Source organism: Chiloscyllium punctatum, chromosome 41 (genome assembly GCF_047496795.1).
Source record: "Chiloscyllium punctatum isolate Juve2018m chromosome 41, sChiPun1.3, whole genome shotgun sequence".
In the NCBI taxonomy this organism is placed as follows: Eukaryota; Metazoa; Chordata; class Chondrichthyes; order Orectolobiformes; family Hemiscylliidae; genus Chiloscyllium; species Chiloscyllium punctatum.
In genome coordinates, this window is record NC_092779.1 from 40,563,003 (window position 1) to 40,586,583 (window position 23,581).

Genomic DNA, 23,581 nt, shown 5'->3' on the forward strand with positions numbered 1-23,581 from the left:
TCTCAGGGGAACATAGTACAAACAGCCAAGTTTCTGGTATTGAGACTGGTCTGATGCAACGAGGGGTATGTCGGCTTCCAAGCGATCAATTGTGTTAGGGGATTCTGCTGAGGTACAGACACACGCTTCTGTGGCCAGCAGAGAAAAAGCAGAATGGTGTGTTGTTTCCCTGATGCTAGGATTAAGGATGTCTTGGAGAGGGTGCAGAATGTTCTCACGGGGGAGAGGGGCCAGCAAGAGGTCATTGTCCACATTGGAACCAATGATATAGGAAGGGGAGAGGTTGAGATTCTGAAGGGAGATTACAGAGAGTTAGGCAGGAATTTAAAAAAGAGGTCCTCAAGGGTAGTAATATCTGAATTACTCCCAGTGCTATGAGCTAGTGAGGGCTGGAATAGGAGGATAGAGCAGGTGAATGCATGGCTGAGGAGCTGGTGTATTGGAGAAGGATTCACATTTTTGGATCATTGGAATCTCTTTTGGGGTAGAAGTGACCTGTGGAAGAAGGACGGACTGCACCTAAATTGGAGGAATATACTGGCAGGGAAATTTGCTAGAACTGCTTGGGAGGATTTAAACTTGTAAGGTGGGGGGGAAACTCAGGGAGATAATGTGGAAAGACATCAATCTGAGACTGGTACAGTTGAGAACAGAAGTGAGTCTAACAGTCAGGGTAGGCAGGGACAAGGCAGGACTAATAAATTAAACTGCATTTATTTCAATGCAAGGGGCCTAACAGGGAAGGCAGATGAACTCAGGGCATGGTTAGGCACATTGGACTGGGATATCATAGCAACTACAGAAACATGGCTCAGGGATGGGCAGGACTGGCAGCTTAATGTTCCAGGATACAAATGCTACAGGAAGAATAGAAAGAGAGGCAAGAGAGAAGGGGGAGTGGCAGTTTTGATAAGGGATAGCATTACAGGTGTGCTGAGGGAGGATATTCCCGGAAATACATCTAGGGAAGTTATTTGGGTGGAACTGAGAAAAAAGAAAGTGATGTTCGCCTTATTGGGATTGTATTATAGACCCCCTAATAGTCAGAGGGAAATTGAGAAACAAACTTGTAAGGAGATCTCAGCTATCTGTAAGAATAATAGGGTGGTTATGGTAGGGAATTTTAACTTTCCAAACATAGACTGGACTGCCACAGTGTTAAAGGTTTAGATGGAGAGGAATTTGTTAAGTGCCTACAAGACAGTTTTCTGATTCAGTATGTGGAAGTACCTACTAGAGAAGGTGCAAAACTTGACTGATTCTTGGGAAATAAGGCAGGGCAGGTGACTGAGGTGTCAGTGGGGAAGCACTTTGGGGCCAGTGACCATAATTCCATTAGTTTTAAAGTAGTGATGGAAAAGGATAGACCAGATCTAAATGTTGAAGTTCTAAATTGGAGAAAGGCCAATTTTGACAGTATTAGGCAAGAACCTTTGAAAGCTGATTGGAGGCAGATGTTCGCAGGGAAAGGGACGGCTGGAAAATGGGAAGCCTTCAGAAATGAGATAACAAGAATCCAGAGAAAGTATATTCCTGTCAGGGTGAAAGGGAAGGCTGGTACGGACAGGGAATGCTGGATGACTAAAGAAATTGAGGGTTTGGTTAAGAAAAAGAAGGAAGCGTATAGACAGGAAAGATCGAGTGAATCCTTAGAGCATAAAGACAATAGGAGTATATTTAAGAGGGAAATCAGGAGGGCAAAAAGGGGATATGAGATAGCTTTGGCAAATAGAATTAAGGAGAATCCAAAGGGTTTTTACAAATATATTAAGGACAAAAGGTAACTAGAGAGAGAATAGGGCCCCTCAAAGATCAGCAAGGTGACCTTTGTGTAGAGCCACAGAAAATGGGGGAGATAGTAAATGAATATTTTGCATCAGTATTTACTGTGGAAAAGGATATGGAAGATACAGACTGTAGGGAAATAGATGGTGACATCTTACAAAATGTCCAGATTACAGAGGAGGAAGTGCTGGATATCTTGAAAAGGGTAAAGGTGGATAAATCCCCATAACCTGATCAAGTGTACCCGAGAATTCTGTGGGAAACCGGAAAAGTGATTGCTGGGCCTCTTGCTGAGATATTTGTATCATTGATAGTCACAGGTGAGGTGCTGGAAGACTGCAGTTGGCAAATGTGGTACCACTGTTTAAGAAGGGCGGTAAAGACAAGCCAGGGAACTATAGAGCAGTGAGCCTGACCTCTGTGGTGGGCAAGTTGTTGGAGGGAATCCTGAGGGACAGGATGTACATGTATTTGGAAAGGCAAGGACTGATGAAGGATAGTCAACATGGCTTTGTACATAGGAAATCATGTCTCACAAACTTGATTGAGCTTTTTGAAGAAGTAACAAAGAAGATTGATAAGGGCAGAGCAGTAGATGTGATCTATATGGACGTCAGTAAGACGTTCGACAAGGTTCCCCATGGGAGACTGATTCGCAAGGTTAGATCTCATGGAATACAGGGAGAACTAGCCATTTGGATGCAGAACTGACTCAAAGGTAGAAGACAGAGGGTGGTGGTGGAAGATTGTTTTTCAGGCTGGAGGCCTGTGACCAGTGGAGTGCCATAAGGATCGGTGCTGGATCCTCTACTTTTTGTCATTTACATAAATGATTTGGATGCGAGCATTAGAGGTATAGTCAGTAAGTTTGCAGATGACACCAAAATTGGAAGTGTCATGGACAGCGAAGAGGGTTACCTCAGATTACAACAGGATCTGGACCAAGTGGACCAATGAGCTGAGAAGTGGCAGATGGAGTTTAATTCAGACAAATGCGAGGTGCTGCATTTTGGGAAAGCAAATCTTAGCAGGTCTTATACACTTAATGGTAAGGTCCTCGGGAGTGTTGCTGAACAAAGAGACCTTGGAGTGCAGTCTCATAGCTCCTTGAATGTGAAGTCGCAGGTAGATAGGATAGTGAAGAAGGCATTTGGTATGCTTTCCTTTATTGGTCAGAGTATTGAGTACAGGTGTTGGGAGGTCATGTTGCAGGTGTACAGGACATTGGTTAGGCCACTGTTGGAATATTGCATGCAATTCTGATCTCCTTCCTATTAGAAAGATATGGTGAAACTTGAAAGGGTTCAGAGAAGATTTCCAAGGCTGTTGCCAGGGTTGGAGGATGTGAGCTATAGGGAGAGGCTGAACAGGCTGGGGCTGTTTTCCCTGGAGTGTCAGAGGCTGAGGGATGACCATATAGAGGTTTACAAAATTGAGGGGCATGGATAGAGTAAATAGGCAAAGTCTTTTCCCTAGGGTGGGGGAGTCCAGAACTAGAGGGCATAGGTTTAGGGTGAGAGGGGAAAGATATAAAAGAGACCTAAGGAGCAACTTTTTCATGCAGAGGGTGGTACGTGTATGGAATGAGCTGCCAGAGCATGTGGTGGAGGCTGGTACAATTGCAACATTTAAGAGGCATTTGGATGGGTATATGAATGGGAAGAGTTTAGAGGGATATGGGCTGGGTGCTGGCAGGTGGGACTAGATTGGTCGGCATGGATGGGTTGGACCAAAGGGTCTGTTTCCAATGCTGTACATCTCTATCACTCTATGACTGGGAGAGGAGCTTAGCAGGAGAGACAGTGGAACAGCAATGGCAGGCGATTCTGGGAATAATTCAGGAGACACAGCAGAGATTCATCCTGTGGAAAAAGAAGAATGCTATAGGGAGGAAGAGGTAACCATGGCTGATTAGTGAAGTCAGGGATAGCATAAAAGCAGAAGAGAAAGCATATAATGTGGTGAAGGGCAGTGGGAAACCAGAGGATTGGGAAGCTTACAGAGACAACAGAGGGCAACAAAAAAATATAAGGAAGGAGAAGATTAAAAATGAGGGTAGGCCACTGTCTAGCCAGTAATATAAAGGAAGAATGTAAAAGTTTTTTTAGATATCTAAAGGGCAAAAGAGAGAGGCAAAAGTGGACATTGGACTGCTGGAAAATGATACTGGAGAGATAGTAGTAGGGAACAAGAAATAGCTAATGAACTGAATAATTACTTTGCATCAGTCTTCATGGTGGAAGACATGAGTAGTATCCCAAAACTTCAAGAGAGTGAGGGAGCAGAGCTGAGTATGGTGGTCATCACCAAGGAGAATGTGCTGGAAAAACCGAATGTCCTGAAGGTGGATAAATCATCTGGACCAGATGGACTATATCCCAGACTTCTAAGGGAGTTAGCTGAAGAGATAGTGGAGGCATTAGTGGTGATCTTTGAGGAATTGTTAGAGTCAGGGAGAGTCCCAGAGGACTGGAAAATCTCTAATGTGACACCCCTGTTTAAAAAGGGAGTATGGCAAAAGACAGAAAATTACAAACTAATTAGCCCAACCTCAGTCGTGGGTAAGATCCTGGAGTCCATTGTGAAGGATGAGACTTCTGAATACTTGGAAGTGTGTGGTAAAATAGAGCAAAGTCAGCATAGCCTCATCAAGGGGAGGTCATGCCCGACAAATGTGCTAGAATTTATTGAGGAAGTAATGAGCATGTTAGACCATGGAGAGCCAATGGATGTTATCTATCTGGACTTCAAGAAGGCCTTTGACAAGGTGCCGCACGGGAGGCTAGTGAGTAAGATAAGGGCTCATGATGTCAGAGGCAAGGTGCAAGTATGGATCGAAGCTTGGCTGTCTGGCAGAAAGCGGAGAGTGGGGATAAAAGGGTCCTTCTCAGGATGGCAGCCGGTGACAAGTGGTGTTCAGCAAGACTCAATGTTGCATCCACAACTTTTTGCTTTATACTTTAACAACCCAGATGAAGGAACTGAGAGCATTCTGGCTGAGTTTGCTGATGATACCAAAGAAAGGTAGAGGGACACGTAGCATTGAGGAGGTGGGGAGGTTGCAAAAGGATTTGGACAGGTTAGGAGAGTGGCAGATGGAGTACCATGTGGGAAAGTGTGAGGTCATACACTTTGAGAGGAAGAATAGAGGCGTGGACTCTTTTCTAAATGGGAAGAAAATTGAGAAGTCTAAAGTGCGTAGAAACTAGTCCAGGATTCTCTCAAGATAAATTTGCACGTTGAGTCAGTAGTTAGGAAGGCAAATGCAATGATGAATTTGTTTTTTTAGATTAGATTACTTACAGTGTGGAAACAGGCCCTTCGGCCCAACAAGTCCACACCGCCCCGCCGAAGCGAAACCCACCCACACCCCTGCACCTAACACTACAGGTAATTTAGCATGGCCAATTCACCTGACCTGCACATCTTTGGACTATGGGAGGAAACCGGAGCACCCGGAGGAAACCCACGCAGACACGGGGAGAATGTGCAAACTCCACACAGTCAGTCGCCTGAGGCAGGGATTGAACCCAGGTCTCTGGCGCTTGAATATAAAAGCAGGGATGTACTTCTGAGGTTCTATAAGGCTCTAGTCAGACCACATTTGGAGTATTGTGTGCAGTTTTGTGTCCCATATCTCAGATGTACTGGCCCTAGAGCGTGTTCAGAAGAGATTGACGAGATTGGTCCCAGGAATGAAAACATTTGAGGACTGTGCATTTAAACTCGATGGAGTTTAAAAGAATGACAGGGGATCTAATTGAAACATACATAATGCTGAATGGCCTGCATAGAGTGGATGTTAGGAAGATGTTTCCGTTGGTTGGAGAGACTAGGACCCAAGGGCCTTAGATTAAAGGGAAGACCTTTTAGAACGGAGACAAAAAGAAACTTCTTAAGCCAGAGATTGGTGAATCTATGGAATTCATTGCCACAGAAGGGTGTGGAGGCCAGGCCATTAAGTGTATATAAGACTGAGATATAGATAGGTTCTTGTGTATCAAAGGAATCAGTGGTTACAACACTAGGAACTCTTGCTCCTCTATGTCTTTTACATTCCCACTCTCCCAATTCAAGTAATTAAGATGCTCTGCTGTAACTAACTATAAATATTTCACCTCTGAAAATTTCTTGCAAACTTATTTCTTCATATCTTTCCCATTGGCTGGTGGCCTATAACCTACACCAGGCATTGTGATAGCACAATTTTCTGTTCCTTAGCTCTAATCTTGTCCCCTCTGTAGCTTCCTCCTTTTGCTGAATTGCAATGTTAACCTCCATCAGTACTACCACTTTTTCTTCCTTATCTTTGCTTAGAAATTTATATCCAGCGATATTTAGCACCCAGATCTTCCCTTTTTCACAGCAGATCTCCTTTCGTACCACTTTGTATTTCCATGTGCAGTTTTGTCTTCACTAACTCAAAATGGACAAATGCCTAACTTACACTTTACTACTTACTTAGCTCAAGCAACTGAAGACATTTTGACACACACAGTCACCCAAGACAAGTGGTGTCCCAAAATTTCCAAATGGCGCAGGAATTACAAACAACAGTTCACAGATGCACAACCATGATGTAAAAGTGCTTAGTCATCCAGCCAATGCCCTCTTTGTATTATTAATTTCAGTTAGTATCTCTAGAACTGCTCTGGCATAAATCTTATTAATATACTTATTGTGTTACACTCCTTGGAGTAGTATGTTGGAAATGAAGCCTCCCTATTCCTGTATTCATTGTTAAAGTTATAACCTTTATATAAGTACAAAGAATGCTCTAACTTAGCAGTCTTTTAGATTAGATTAGATTAGATTAGATTACTTACAGTGTGGAAACAGGCCCTTCGGCCCAACAAGTCCACACCGCCCCGCCGAAGCGTAACCCACCCATACCCCTACATCTGCATCTGCATCTACATCTACCCCTTACCTAACACTACGGGCAATTTAGCATGGCCAATTCACCTGACCTGCACATCTTTGGACTGTGGGAGGAAACCGGAGCACCCGGAGGAAACCCACGCAGACACGGGGAGAACGTGCAAACTCCACACAGTTCGTCGCCTGAGGCGGGAATTGAACCCGGGTCTCCGGCGCTGCGAGGCAGCAGTGCTAACCACTGTGCCACCGTGCCGCCCAGGTTGACAAAAAAACATGGACCAGATTTCTGTACTTAACCTGAATTGCTATTTATTACAAATAAATTTATTCTAGTTACAGGTAAATAATTCTGAACCAATGACATAGGATTCTATGAGATAAGTTTCCAGTCCCTTTATACAACTCACCCTACACACATGCACAGACACAGAAAAAAGGTGTCATGGGTAGAGGGACAGACTATGAAAACAATACAATGGTCCCTCTTCACAGGTTTCACTTAGCTAATCAGGACCTGCTGCTCCTCCTCAGTCTTCCTTCTCTGGGTGTTTTTACTTGCTTATAGAAAGCATAGGGAGACTGGTTCATACTTGCAAAGTTTCTGACTTATTGGTTAGAAACCATGGCTTACAGCAACTGGTGAGGGAACATTAAACTGGCTTTCTTCAGAAATAAAAGCAAAATACTGAAGATGCTGGAAATCTGAAGCAAATGCCAGAGAATGCTGGAATTACTTCATAGATCTGGTATTATCTGTGAAGAAATAAAAGCAAGTTATACTGGACTCAAAGTTTTGAGTCTGTTTCTCTCTCCACAGATGCTGCCAGACCTATTGTATTTCTCCACCTGATGAAGGTGCAGTGCTCCAAAAGCTTGTGATTTCCAATAAACTTGTTGGACTATAACCTGATGTTGTGTGATTTCTGACTTTAATGGAAAAAAGATTATTTTAAAATTAGAGTATAGTATCAAAAATCTGGAAACATAAAAAGATACAGTCTTTACAATAGTAATCTGGTTTAAATATTCTATTTTCTAACTCTTAATTTGAAACACATACCTGAATTTTGATAATGAATACCTATCAATCAGTAACTTACCTAGTTTTATTTAATGCCACACTTTGATTTTATTTGGTGACCTTCCCTGCTTGTCTTGCAGTGGTTTACTTACTCTTTCTACAACTCCTTTTCATTCTTGCTGTTCCCCAACCTTTCCAGCTGGTCTTCTTACTCTTTCCCACTCATTTTATTTCTACCGATCTACCACGACCTGCTCACTGGTCTCACAGTGATTCCCTCTCCACCACTGCTTCTATTCTCCCTGTTACTCCTCTTCCCTCACTGGTCTCACAATAAATCGCTCCCACTCTCCATGGTTCCTTTTATTCCCAATGTGCTCTTGCCTCCTCTACTTGCCTCTCTGGACAAAAGTGGAGTGTCTTCCTCTTCAAGTGTCAATCCTTTAATAATTGCTCTCAATCTTATTTACACCCACAGTGAAAATGTTAGAAACTATCTACTTTACTCTTCCATGCATATTTCAATGCCAGCCATGTGTCCTAATGCCACCAGTTTACTTTACAATTTTCAACTATCTGCCTTTAAATGCTTGGGTTCATGATACTAAGATCATTTGACCTCTTTGACCCCTTCCTATCTTGCATGCCTTTGACAATCGAGTCATAGAAATGAACAGCACAGAAACAGTATATTTGGTCCAACTTGTCTGTGCAGACCAGATATCCTAAATAAATCTGTCCCCATTTGCCAGCATTTGGACCATATCCCTCTTAAACCTTTCCTTATTTGTATAGCCATCCAGATGCCCTTTAATGTTGTAATTGTACCAGCCTCCATCACCTCCTCTGAAAACTCATTCTATACACGTATCACTTTTTGCATGAAAAAAGTTGCCTGTCAGGTCCCTTTTAAATCTTTCCCATCTCACCTTAAACCTATGCCTTCCAGTTTTGGACTCCCCTACCCAGGGATAAAGACTTTGGCCATTTAGCCTGTCCATGTGCTTCATGATATTATAAACCTCTATAAGATCACCCCTCAGCTTCAGATGCTCCAGTGAAAGGAGCCCCAGCATATTCAGCCTGAAGCTCAAACCCTCCAACTCTGTCAATGTGCTTGTGATCTTTTCTGAACCCTTCCAAGTTTCACAACATCTTTCCAATAGCAGGGAGACCAGAATTAAATACAGAATCCAAAAGTGGCCCCACCAATGTCCTGTACAGCTGACACTCCTAAACTGCATGCACTAACCAATAAAAGAAAGTGTACCAAACGCCTTCTTCATCACCCTGTCTACCTGCCGCTCCACTTTCTGCACCCCAAGGTCTCTTTGTTCAACAACATTCCCCAGGGCCTTAAGACCTGCCCTGATTTGCCTAACCAAAATGCAACACCTCCCATTTATCCAAATTAAACTCATCTGCCACTCCTTGGCCCATTGTCTAATCAAGGTTCTATTTTACTCTGAAATAACCTTCTTTGCCATCCACTACATCACCAATGTTGGTGTCGTCTGCAAAGTTACTAACCATACCTCCTATATTAACATTCAAATCACTTATGTAAATGACACAAAACAGTGGAATCTGCACTGATCCTTGCAGCACACCACTGGTCACATGGACCTCCAGTCCAAAATGCAAACTTCCACCACCACATTCTGTCTCCTACCTTCAAGCCAACTTTGTATCCAAGTGGCTAGCTTTCCCTGTATTCCATGTGATCTAACCTTGCTAACCTGTCTACTATGTGGAACCTTGTTGAACGCCTTGTTGAAGTCCATATAGACAACATCCACCAGTATGCCTTCATCAATTTTCTTCATCGCTTCTTCAAAAAAGCAAAATCAAGTTAGTGAGACACAATTTCCCACCACTTGGAGAAAATCTGCTCTTTTGATTCTGCTATCCCCTTCACTCTAGTTTCAATTCTGTTCACTTACATCCAGTCTACCAGTGTACGTTTAGGTTCACAAATAGGGATCTACTGCCACCTAGCTGCGTATGAGTTATATCATATTGGCTAAAATGGCAGCTTCCCTTATTTTACAAATCTGGCAGACTACTAAGTGTACTTGAATAATTTGTGGGACAAATTCTTAAAGTTCATGCATTAATATTATTTTCCTTACATATATAAAAGACTCCGCTAATTTCATTGAGCTATATTACTGGTTGAATAATATTTCTTTTTCACTAGCAACTTCTCTGAAGTGTTTTGTCTGTATATTCCTCAAAGTCCTGAAGTTTAATTTATATGATTCAGGGACAAGTAGACATACATTAAGCTAAAGGTACTGGGTATTGTAAAGCCTATAGAGGGTGGAAAAGCACCAGCAGGTCAGGCAGCATCTGAGGAACAGAAGAATCGATGTTTCGGACATAAGCATAAGGCTGATGAAGGGCTTATGCCCGAAACATCAATTTGCCTGCTCCTCGGATGTTGCCTGACCTCCTGTGCTTTTCTTGCACAACTCTTGACTCTGATGTCCAGCACCTGCAGTCCTCACTTCCTACTAAAGACTATAGGGTCTGGCAATAGTATTGAAGAATTACCCTCCAGAAGTTGCTGGATCCCTAGCCAAACTGTTCCAGTACACCTATGACCCGATAATGTAGAACATTCCCCACCTGCGTTCTGTGCACAAAAGCAGAACAAATCCATCTAAGTCATTTCCTCCGTCATCACTAAAATGATGGAGTGGTTAATAATAGTACTATCAAGCAGCACTTGCGTAACAATATTATGCCATTGATGCTCAGTTTGGGTTCTACAGGACCACTCCTCTCCTGACTCCGTTGCAACCTGCATTTAAGCATGAACAGAAGAGCTGAACTTCAATGTGTGAGAAGCAAACCCTTGACACCAAGGCCACTTATTATCAAGTTTGGCATCAAGAAGCCTTAGCAAAGGTTATTGTAAACAGTAATTGGGAGATCTCTCCACTGGTTGGAGGCCACACTTGGCACAAAGGAAGGTGGTCGTGATTTTTGGAGAAATTCGGAAGTCACACAACACCAGGTTACAGTCCTGGACCGTCGGAGGCTGAGGGGTGACCTTATAGAGGTTTACAAAATTATGAGGGGCATGGATAGGATAAATAGACAAAGTCTTTTCTCTGGGGTTGGGGAGTCCAGAACTAGAGGGTTTAGGGTGAGAGGGGAAAGATATAAAAGAGACCTAAGGGGCAACTTTTTCACACAGAGGATAGTACCTGTATGGAATGAACTGCCAGAGGGTGTGGTGGAGGCTGATACAATTGCAACATTTAAGAGGCATTTGGATGTGTATATGAATAGGAAGGGTTTGGAGGAATATGTGCCAGGTGCTGGCAGGTGGGACTAGATTGGGTTGGGATATATGTTCGGCATGGACGGGTTGGACCGAAGGGTCTGTTTCCATGCTGTACATCTCTATGACTCTATGACCATGTTGAGACTGTACCTGAAATCATTGCAAACATTCTGGATAAAAACGCAAGATGAGAGGAACATTAGGATTGTCTATCTTTGACAATGTTTCTGGAACTTTGAAATCAAAACAAGTACAATCCCACTGAATTGGTCATTGTAGCAGGAGAATTTTATGTCGAGTGTGTGGTGCTGGAAAAGCACAGCAAGTCAGGCAGACTCTGAGAGCAGGAGAATCGACGTTTGGGGGAAAAGTCCTCCATGATTCAGGGCCTTTGCCTGAAACGTTGATTCTGCTGCTCCTCGGATTCTGCCTGACCTGCTGTGCTTTTCCAGCACCACATTCTCGACTCTGATTTCCAGCGCCTGCCATCCTCACTTTCACCTCGGAAAATTTTGTGATCATGTCAAAGGTTACAGACAAGTTGAGGACAACGAGAATGAATGAGTTACCTTTCTGACACTCAACTACAGTGTCATTTGTATCTTGCTAAGAACGTTGTTGAGTATTACTATCATGGGTGGAAACTGGAAAGTTTGAGCAGGTAGTTACAAGAATGTTTTGCAAGGATTTGGGATAAAGCAATGCTTTTAAGGATTTTGGGGAGAGAAAAGAGGTTCGAGATGAAGCAGTAGGAATGAAAGAAATGTAGGTCAAGACTTGTTCTTTGGGTGAGGGGGGCATTAGGTGTGAAAAGAAAAAGCTGTAATGATTTCAACTTAGATGTGAGTCAGGAAAGGAAATAGTGATTAGCAATTTAGTAGGGTAGATTTCAGAGAGAATGTGGTGGACAAAATAAGCTCAAAGGAGACAAGCTGGGGGCTATTGGTGATAAGAGAGAATTCAAGAATAGTACAAAATCGGTAAAGGAGAACTTTAAGGAATGTTTGGCACAACACACTATGGTTATGAGTAGGAGAAGATTAGATTAGATTCCCTACAGTGTGGAAACAGGCCCTTCGGCCCAACAAGTCCACACCGACCCGCCACCCACCCAGACCCATCCCCCTACATTTTACCTCTACATCTAACACTAGGGGCAATTTAGCATGGCCAATTCACCTAACCTGCACATTTTGTTTTGGATTGTGGGAGGAAACCGGAGCAAACCCACGCAGACACGGGGAGAATGCACAAACTCCACACAGAGATTCGCCTGAGGTGGGAATTGAATCCGGTTCTCTGTGAGCAGCACCACTATGAGGCAACAGTGCTAACCACTGTGCCGCCGTGCTGCCAAAGTGAGGGCTGCAGATGCTGGAGATCAGAGCTGAAAACGTGTTGCGGGAAAAGCGCAGCAGGTCAGGCAGCATCCAAGGAGCAGGAGAATCGACGTTTTGGGCATAAGCCCTTCTTCAGGAAGAAGGGCTCATGCCAGAAACATCGATTCTCCTACTCCTTGGATGCTGCCTCACCTGCTGCACTTTTCCAGCAACACATTTTCAGCTATGGTTATGAGTACACTTGTGAGAAGTGAGGACATGTCTATTTTTTTGAGATAGCTTCAACATTAAGCTTAAAGGGCCAGTCTTTCAGTGGATGAATGAGTGTAGTTGATAGATGAGTAAGGCAGATGGGGCAGCTGAGTGAAGTGTGTGGGTGAATCGACAGGTTGGATTGTACAGATAGTTTGGGGTGGGTCAGCAGGTTGTGGGGGTTTTAGGCAATTGGGATGCATGGGCAATCGGACAATAGTATGATTGAGTTGGGGCAGGTAGTCAGCTCTGGTCATTGGGAGGTCATCGAGTTGGTGTGGAGCAATTGGATCAGGATCTGGTGAGAGGGTGTTCTCTGATTTGAGGGGTGTTTGGCCACAATGTATTTGGGGGTCCTTTTGGGTCCAGAGTCGTTGGGTCTGATTGGGGTGATAATTGGATGTTGTTTGCGTTGGATTATAGAGTTGTCCACGTGTTAGACCAAGTTTCAAGTTTCAATAGTCAAATGTTCTCTGGATAACTATCAAGGTACTTTTAGAGTTGGAGACATTTACATAAGATCCTGATCAAGGGTGCATTGACCATAAAAACTCTCCAGGCAATTCTAACAACAATGATTAGCAATTTCTATATCCTATATTTTCAATGAAAGAGGTGCAATATTTGTGTAATTTCATTTTGCCCACATAAAACTAAGCCGTGTGTATTGGTGCAAGTGCCGGCCCAATTGATAAGTGATTAATTCTTAACATAGTCCACATTATTTAATAGATGATATCTAAAGCAGAATCACAACAAATTGTGTATGTACAGTTCTGGAGTTTGCAAGCATAGGCTGGGTTGAGCACAATCAACATATCAACTGCTGCACATACAATAGTCTGCCAGATGTATAGCCTACTTAAACTCTTATATCTCAGTACTAACGTCTGTGGTAGGCCCGTGGCTTGTAGGGAAATGGGTCTGGATGGGTTGCGCTTCGGCAGGTCGGTGTGGACTTGTTGGGCCGAAGGGCCTGTTTCCACACTGTAAGTAATCTAATCTAATTTAATCTAAACTTTTAATGAGTCATTGTCCCAGAAAGAAAAGTCAGTTGAGCTGGAATTACTGTCGTCTCAGAAGTTTTTAGACTTGTGGAACCATTATGTTTTCCGATGTTAATGGTTACTTTTATGGTTGGTATTAAGGGAATACATAAGCTGGTCTGCTTTTTTTTTGCTGAATCAACAAGAATTAGTCGTATAACTTTTGGCAGATTTTTGTTAGATGTCCTCAAATCCTCTGGCTCTGAAGGCCAACAAACCTTTTCCTTCTTCATTACTTGCTGCGCCTGCACTCACTGTCAATGACAGAATTACAAGGACACTGAGGTCACGTGACACCACCCCCATCCCAATCTGTCACCATTCCGATAACTGCCCTCCTGTTTTTGCAATGGAAGTGGATAAGCTCCCATCAATCCACATTTTACTACATCATCCATGCATTTGCCCACTGTTGGAGAGATTACCTAATTGAACAGAGACCACAAAAGCATGGAACAGTTGAAATTGACTAGCTGTTTATTACAAGCAATATCACTGGAAGGGAAATTGGCTAGGCTGACGCAGAACTGACAGTCTGTACAGGTAGATCAAGGGTTCTCTTCCTCAAGCAGTGGCCCAGGCAGTTTTATAGGGGTACAGTAATGTGGTTTAAATTACAGTACAATCAAGAGTAAACCATGTTCAGTGAGAGGACAATCAACTGTCCAGGAGCAACAATCAGTCCGTGATTGAGTTAGGAGATTCCGATTCTATGTGAGAGTAGGTGCTAATGTCTCTCATCCTGGCATCAATAGGTTTCCATTGTGGTTAGTCCACAAGTACTAACCTTGGCGCCTTTTAGAGTGAGCATCTTTTGTGGAGTTCCAGGATGTGTGAGGAGCGAGGCTGTCCTTACGGTTTTGGGAGCAATTGTGCTTACTGAGAGCTAGGAAGTCAGGCTGTCTCGGGAAGTGTATTCTCCAATCTGGAAGTGCTTGAGTCATTTCCTGTTTGTTGCCGAGTGTCTTGGTTAGCCTGTTGCATCAAGGCTGAGGCATAGAGTCATAGAGCTGTACAGCATGGAAACAGATCCTTCGGTCCAACCTGTCCATGCCGACCAGAAATCCCAACCTAATTAGATTAGATTAGATTAGATTAGATTAGATTACTTACAGTGTGGAAACAGGCCCTTCGGCCCAACAAGTCCACACCGCCCCGCCGAAGCGTAACCCACCCATATCCCTACATCTACATCTACCCCTTACCTAACACTACGGGCAATTTAGCATGGCCAATTCACCTGACCTGCACATCTTTGGACTGTGGGAGGAAACCGGAGCACCCGGAGGAAACCCACGCAGACACGGGGAGAACGTGCAAACTCCACACAGTCAGTCGCCTGAGGCGGGAATCGAACCCGGGTCTCTGACGCTGTGAGGCAGCAGTGCTAACCACTGTGCCACCGTGCCGCCCATAACCACTGTGCCACCGTGCCACCTAATCTAGTCCCACCTGCCAGCACCCGGCCCAGATCCTTCCAAATGCTTCCTATTCATATACCCATCCAAAATGCATCTTCAATGTTGCAATTGTACCAGCCTCCACCTCTATAAGTTTCACATCATCTTTCCAATAGAAAGGAGACCAGAATTGCACGCAGTATTCCAACAGTGGCCTAAGCAAAGTCCTGTACACCTGCAACATGACCTCCCAACTCCTGTACTCAATACTCTGACCAATAAAGGAAAGCATACCAAGCACCTTCTTCACTATCCTATCTAACTGCGACTCCACTTTCAAAGAGCTATGAACCTGCACTCCAAGGTCTCTTTGTTCAGCAACACTCCCTAGGACCTTACCATTAAGTGTATAAGACCTGCTAAGATTTGCTTTCCCAAAATGCAGCACCTCGCATTTATCTGAATTAAACTCCATCTGCCACTTCTCAGCCCATTGGCCCATCTGGTCCAGATCCTGTTGTAATCTGAGGTAACCCTCTTCGCTGTCCACTACACCTCCAATTTTGGTGTCATCTGCAAACTTACTGACTGTACCTCTTATGCTCGCATCCAAATCATTTATGTAAATGACAAAAAGTAGAGGACCCAGCACCAATCCTTATGGCACTCCACTGGTCACAGGCCTCCAGTCTGAAAAACAACCCTCCACCACCACCCTCTGTCTTCTACCTTTGAGCCAGTTCTGTATCCAAATGGCTAGTTCTCCCTGTATTCCATGAGATCTAACCTTGTTAATCAGTCTCCCATAGGGAACCTTGTCGAACGCCTTACTGAAGTCCATATAGATCACATCTACTGCTCTGCCCTCATCAATCTTCTTTGTTACTTCTTCAAAAAACTCAATCAAGTTTGTGAGACATGATTTCCCACGCACAAAGCCATGTTGACGATCCCGAATCAGTCTGGGTTGTTTCTGTTGAGGCTTAGGCAGACATGGTTCCTTATGTTCTTGATGGGTATGCTGTAGGTTTGAATTGAATTGAATTAAATTTATTGTCACGTGTACCGAAGCACAGTGAAAAGCTTTGGTGGACAGGGAAGTGGATTTTCTCCCACATCCACTCACTCAACTTGTCCAAATCAGACTGAACCGTCTCTTCAGCCTTCTCACTATTCACCCTCTCATCTAGTTTTGTGTGATCTAGAAACTTGGAGATATTGCATTTAGTTCCCATTGCTAAATAATTAAGATATATAATATGAATTACTGGGGTCAAGCACTGATTTCTCTAGTACTCACTAGTCACTGACTGCCACTTAGGGAGAAAAAGTTTTATTTCCACACTTTTTTTTCCTGGCTACCAGCCAGTAATCTACCCATGAATGTCAAGTACAGTAGTTCTCCCCTGTACCCAGGGGGATAAGTTTCAGGACCTACTATGGATGCCAAATCCGTGGATAGGAGCAAACCCATTTATTTAAATGGGAAATTCACCTACCCAGCAACCTCCTGGTCCCTAGTTCAGGAAGGCTCCATATAATATGTTTGGGCCGCAGTAAACCGCGGGTAACTGAAACCACAGAAACCAATTCCGCGTATATGGGGGTTGCCCTGTAATCCCAATCACATGCTGTTTAATTTTATTGCTAAACTCTTATGGACCTTATTGAAAGCCTTCTGGAAGTCCAAGTAAACTGCATCCATTGGCTCCTCCTTATAATTCTACTTGTTATATCCTCGCAAACGTCCAGTACATTTGTCAAGCATGATTTGACTTTTATAAGTCTGTGCTGACTTTTGTCTAATCCTGGCATTGTTTTTCAAGTGCTTTGCTATTAAATCTTTATCATGGACTTTAGCATTTTCCCTACAACCGAAGTCGGGTTAACTGGTTATATCTTGACCTTTGTAAAGTGGGGTTAAATTAGCTAATCTCCAATCCATATGAACTTTTCAGAGTTGTAGGTCTAGAAAGATGGCCTTTTCTGATTTTCTTCAGTTCATCTCTCTCATGAGACCCCTTTTCCCGAACATTTTTTGTGACATTATTTTTGTCCTCCTTTGTGAAGCCAGAACTGAGATATGTATTTAATTGGTTTGCCATCATTTTGTTTCCCATTATAACTTTGCATGTTTCTGGTTGTAAGGGATCGACATTTACCTGGTCATGTCCTGACTGAAGCTTTTACAATCAGTTTGTGTGTTCCTTGTAAGCTTAATCTCAGTCTTCATTTGTTTCCCCCCCTTAATCAATGCCTTTGTTCTCTAATACTTAAATTTAAACTGCTTCCAATCTCAAGTCTTCTGCTATTTTTGGTCAATTCATATGCCTCTTCTTTGGATCTGAAGCTATCCCTAATTAGCCATGGTCAGGCCACGTTTCTCGTTTTCTTTCATGCCAAACAGGAAGAGCAATTATTGTAGTTCCTCCATGCAGTCTTTAAATGCTTACCCTTGCCTATCCATGGTTATTCCTGTAAGTAATGTTTTCAAATTTATTATAGTCAGCTTCTGTCTCATGCCTTTGTAGTTTAATTTACCTCAGAATCAACTACATCACTCTGTGTCTAAATGAAGAATTTCATATTATGGTCACTCTTAATAAGAGACCCAGCACAATTAGGTTGCCAGCTGATTCTTTAGTTGGTTCCTAAATGTAGTGATCCAGAAAACCATCTCCAGCACTCTCCAGAAATTCTTCCCTAACAGCATTGTGACTGATTAGATTTGCCCAAACTATATGCAGATTAAAGTCAACCATAATTCCAGCTGTGCCTTTTATTGTGTACATTTCTAATTTTCTGTTTAATGCCCTCCCCAACACTAGCACTGCAGTTTGGGAATCTATATATATATCCTCCACTATACTTTTCTGTCCCTTAATGGTTCTGACCTCTACACACACAGATTTCACTTCGTTGGAGTTAATATCCTCCCTCATTATTGTGTTAAGCAGCATTATTACCCCACCTCCTTTTCCTTTTTGTTCGTCCTTCCTAAAAACTGAATTCCCCTGAAATGGCACACAGTACTGTAAAGTGTGGCGTAACCAGGGCATGATATAGTTTAATATAACTTCCCTATTTTACCATTCTATCTTTCTAGAAATAAAGGTTTGCACTTATCTTTCATTTGTTTCCTTGTGAACTTCCAGTGATTGATATTTTGTACTTTTAATGCTGTACCTTACCTACATTTGCACTTTCTCTTCTTATTCCTTCCAAATCTACAACCTCACATTTATTTGTGATTTACACTGACAACTATTTGCATATCCTACAAGTTTATTAATATCCTCCTCTAATTTGTTGCAGTCCTCTTTAGCTTTAGCTATTACTGTCACTGCCTTTCCCCCAAAACTTTGTCAGCTGTAAATTTGTTGATTCCAGAGTCCAAATCATAATTTTAAATTTTGAACACCACTGATCCTTTGGAATATTAACCATTTCCTAACTTCAGTCATGCTGAGTAACGCACTCTGCTTTCTGTTTTTATGTCAACTAGCATTCCATTTTGCACTTGTCCTCTGACTCCACATTCTCTGACTTTATTCATGAATTGAATTTGCTGCACCATATCCAAGGGCTTTTGGAAATCTAGATAAATTACATTGTCTCCTGTTACCACCTCAAAAATTAAATTAAGTTTGGCAGACAAAATTTCCCTGATGTTTTCTGTCATATAATTAGTTCATTAACAATGTAGTTTTCTTTTACAGTCACTTAAGAAGTTAAATCATGCGAATGTTATCAAGCTGAAAGAAGTTATAAGGGAAAATGATCATCTTTACTTTGTTTTTGAATACATGAAAGAAAACCTATATCAACTAATGAAAGACAGGTAGGTTTTCATTTAGTAATTTATTATAATCCATTTTAAAATTTTACACTAAATTTGTAATGATGATGCTTACAGTAGATTTGATGATGTGCTGTTTTATAATAAAAGGTACTATACACATGCAACATATAACTATTATGCAGCATGTAGCATCTCATAGTGTACAGAAGTGTTAGCTATGGAATATATATAATTCTTAGATAATATTGCCCTAAATGTTTTGTTATCTCCAACGGACTAGTAACTTAACTAGTTGTTATGCACAGTGTAGGATTCAATGATATGGGGTAAAGAGAGATATGGTATTCTCCTGGATGAAATTTGATTAGGACAAATTTAGGAATCATGATATAAGGATAACTTCTCCAGCCTTGAATTAGGATAAAATCATATAATAGTACAGCACAGAAGCAAGGCAGTTTGCTCCTCAAATCTTTTTTCGCATAGCAATGCAGATAGTCCACTCCTCTACTCATTTCCTTTATATTTGAAATGTAATCTTCTTGAAATATATATCCAATTCCTTTTGAAGGGTGTGTCAAACTTGATAATTGGAGATTTAGAAAATTATGACAGGTCTGGACAGAATCAGCACTTAAAAAGAATCGGTCATAGAAGTTAGGCATCATTAGCTAGGAAAGCAGTCAGTGTCCATTCCTAATTACCCTTGAGAAAGAAATTGCTGCTGTCCTTGAGGTAATAATACAGTGCTGTTAGGAAATGTGTTCCATGACTTAGTCCTAATGATAGTGAAAGCATTATTGTTCCAATTTAGGATGGTATGTAAGTTGGAAGGGAACTTGTAGATAGTGGTGCAACCATGCAACTTGTGCTTCGCCTCCTTAGTGGTACAGGTTTGGAAGATTATATCAAAGCACCCTTGGTGAGTTACTGCATTATATCTTGTAGATGGTATGCAATGTTGCCACCTCACAAAGTGGTGAAGTGAATGAATTTTGAATGTGTAGATGAAATATGTGTTGCTGGAAAAGCGCAGCAGGTCAGGCGGCATCCAAGGAGCAGGAGAATTGACGTTTCGGGCATAAGCCCTTTCCTGAAGAAGGGCTTATGCCCGAAACGTCGATTCTCCTGCTCCTTGGATGCTGCCTGACCTGCTGCGCTTTTCCAGCAACACATTTTTCAGCTCTGATCTCCAGCATCTGCAGTCTTCACTTTCTCCCTGTGTAGATGGAATGCCAAACAAGGGCCATAGATGGTGTTTAATTTCAAAAGTAGAAATTGCTGCAAAAACTCATCAGGTCTGGTAGCAACAATGGACAGAAATCAGAGTTAACATTTTGGGTCGAGTAACCCTTCCTCAGAACTTTGTTTTAGCATGGAGTGCAGTCAGTTCCCGGGAGGATACGTTGGAATGGGCAATGGAGCAGAGAAATTGAGGCAACCGATGTCATGTTGAGAGTTCTGAATGAACATCGAATGCAGGTAAAAGGCCAGAGGGAGTGGTCCAGGTGTTTAGTTCCTTGAGTGCTATTCAAACTGTACTGTATCTGGCCAGGCAAATAGAGAATATTCCATTACATTTCTGACTTGTACATTGTTGATGGTGAATAGACATTACCTAGACCACTACAAACAAGATGGTCTTCACTTGAACCAGAGGGGTACCAATATCCCAGGGTTGGGGGGGAAGGAAATTTGCTAATGCTCTTCAGGTGGGTTAAACTAATTCAGCAGGGGGATGTGAACCTAAATTGTTGTTCGAGTAAGGTCGGAATAAGGTTTCAGGGTCACGAGAGGGCACCAGCAAGCAAGAAGTTGGTTTGAAGTGTGTCTACTTCAACGCCAGGAGGATCCGGAATAAGACGGGTGAGCTTGCAGCATAGGTCAGTACTTGGGATTTTGATGTTTTGGCCATTTCAGAGAAATGGGTAGAGCAGGGACAGGAATGATTGTTGTAGGCTCCGGATTTAGATGTTTCAGTAAGAACAGAGAAGATGGTAAAAGAGGTGGGGGAGGGGGATTGTTAGTCAAGGACAGTACTACGGCTGCAGAAAGGATGTTTGAGGACTTGTCACCTGAGCTAGTATGGGCTCAGAGTAGCAACAGGAAAGGAGAGGTCACCCTTTTGGTGGTTTTCTATAGGCCTCCAAATAGTTCCAGAGATTTATAGGAAAGGATAACAAAGATGATTCTTGATAGGACCGAGAGTGACAGGATAGTTGTTATGGGTACTTCAACTCTCGAAATATTGACTGGGAATACTATAGTTCAAATACTTTAGATGGGTCAGTTTTCATCCACTGAGTGCAGGAGGGTTTTCTGACACAGTATATATTCAGGCCAACAAGGGACAAGGCCACATTAGATTTGGTACAGGGTAATGAGCCTGGCCAGGTGTTAGATTTGGAGGTAAGTGAGCACTTTGGTGATAGTGATCACAATTCAGTTATGTATACTTTAGCAATGGAAAGGGATAGGTATATACCACAGGGCAAAAGTTATAGATGGGTGAAAGGCGATTGTGATATGATTAGGCAAGATTTAGGATGCATACAGTGGGAAAGGAAACTGCAGAGGATAGGCATGATTGAAATGTGGAGCTTACTCAAGGAACAGCTCCTGTGTGTCCTTGATAAGTATGTACCTGTCAGACAAGAAGGAGTTGAGTGCAGGAGCCACGGTTTATTAAGGAAGTTGAATTATTTGTCCAGAGGAACAAGAAGGCCTATGTTAGGATGAGTTGTGAAGGCTCAGTTAGGGTGATTGAGAGTTACAAGGTAACCAGGAAAGACCTGAAGAGGGAGCTAAGACTACCGAGGAGGGGACATGAGAAGTTGTTGGTGGATAGGATCAGGGAAAACCCTAAAGCTTTCTATAGATATATAAGGGATATATGATTGACTAGAGTAAGATTAGGGCCAATCAAGGACAGTAGTGGGAAGTTGTGCGTGGAGTCAGAGGAGAGAGAAGAAGCACCAAAATGAATATTTTTCATCAGTTTTCACACTGGAAAAAGACAATGTTGTCTAGGAGAATACTGAGAGACAGGCTACTAGACTAGATGGGATTGAGCTTCACAAGGAGGAGGTGTTAGAAATTCTGGAAAGTGTGAAAATAGATAAATCTCCTGGGCCGGATGGGATCCAAGGATATTCTGGGAAGCAAGGGAGGAGATTGCAGAGCCTTTGGCTTTGATCTTTATGCCATCATTGTCTGCAGGAAAAGTGCCGGAAGACTGGAGGATAGCAAATGTGTTCTCTTGTTCAAGAAGGGGAGTAGAGACAACCGTGGTAATTATTGATCAGTGAGCCTTACTTTGGTTGTAGGTAAAGTGTTAGAAAAGGTTATAAGAGATAGGATTTATAATTATCTTGAAAGGAATAAATTGATTATGGATAGTCAGCATGGTTTTGTGAAGGGTAAGTCGTGTCTGGCAAACCTAATTGAGTTCTTTGAGAAGGTGACCAAACAGCTGGATGACGATAAAGCCGTTGGTGTTTATGGATTTCAGTAAAGCGTTTGACAAGGTTCCCCACGGTAAGCTCCTGCACAAATTATGGAGGCATGGGATTGAGGGCGATTTAGCGGTTTGAATCAGAAATTGGCTAGCTGAAAGAAGACAGACTGTGGTGGTTGGTGGGAAATGTTCATCATGGAGTTCAGTTACAAGTGGTGTAACTGCAAGGATCTGTTTTGGGTCCACTGCTGTTTGTCATTTTTATAAACGACCTGGATGAGGGCATGGAAAGATGGGTTAGTAAATTTACAGACGACACTAATGTTGTACAGTTATGGATAGTGCTGAAGGATGATGTAGGTTACAGACGGGCATAGATAAGCTGCAGAGCTGGGCTGGAAGGTGGCAAATGGAGTTTAATGTAGAGAAGTGTGAGGTGATTCCCTTTGGAAGGAGTAACAGGAATGCAGAGTACTGGGTTAATGATAAGATTCTTGGTAACGTAGATGAGCAGAGAGATCTCGGTGTCCATGTATACAGAACCCTTAAAGTTGCCACCCAGATTGACAGGGTTGTTGAGAAGGCATACGGTGTTTTAACTTTTATTAGTAGAGGGGTCGAGTTTCAGAACCATAGAGGTCATGCTGCACCTGTACAAAGCTCTAGTGCGGCCGCACTTGGAATATTATGTGTAGTTCTACTCACTGCATTATAGGAAGGATGAGGAAGCTTTGGAAAAGGTTCAGAGGAGATTTACTAGGATGTTGTCTGGTATGGAGGAAAGGTCTTATGAGGAAAGGTTAAGGGACTTGAGTCTGTTTTTGTTAGAGAGAAGAAGGTTGAGAGGTGACTTAATTGAGACATATAAGATAATCAGAAGATTAGATAAGGTGGACAGTGAAAGCCTTTTTCCTCGAATGGTGAGGCCAGAATGAGGGGCCATAGCTTCAAATTGAGGAGTGATAGATGTAGAACAGATGTCAGAGGTAGTTTCTTTACTCCGAGAGTAGTAGGGTTATGGAACGCACTGCCTGCTACAGTAGTAGACTCGCCAACTTTACGGCACTTCAATGGTACAGCTAGGAACCCTGTAGCAGTCATAGAACATAGAACATTGAACATTACAGCGCAGTACAGGCCCTTTGGCCCTCGATGTTGCACCGCCCTGTGAAACCAATCTGAAGCCCATCTAACCTATACTATTCCATTTTCATCCATTTGCCTATCCAATGGTCATTGGATAGGCAAATGGATGAAAATGGAATAGTATAGGTTAGATGGGCTTCAGATTGGTTTCACAGA

General features: G+C 42.5%; 1 protein-coding gene across 1 annotated transcript in view; it reads left to right on the forward strand.

Annotated features, from left to right (window-relative positions):
* The window catches only part of mak (male germ cell-associated kinase), a 233,517-nt gene that overhangs the window by 63,243 nt on the left and 146,693 nt on the right, over window positions 1-23,581 (forward strand). Inside the window, exon 6 of the mRNA XM_072560769.1 lies at window positions 18,740-18,861. Coding sequence (XP_072416870.1) covers window positions 18,740-18,861 — 122 coding nt within the window. The remainder of the gene's footprint in view (window positions 1-18,739; window positions 18,862-23,581) is intronic.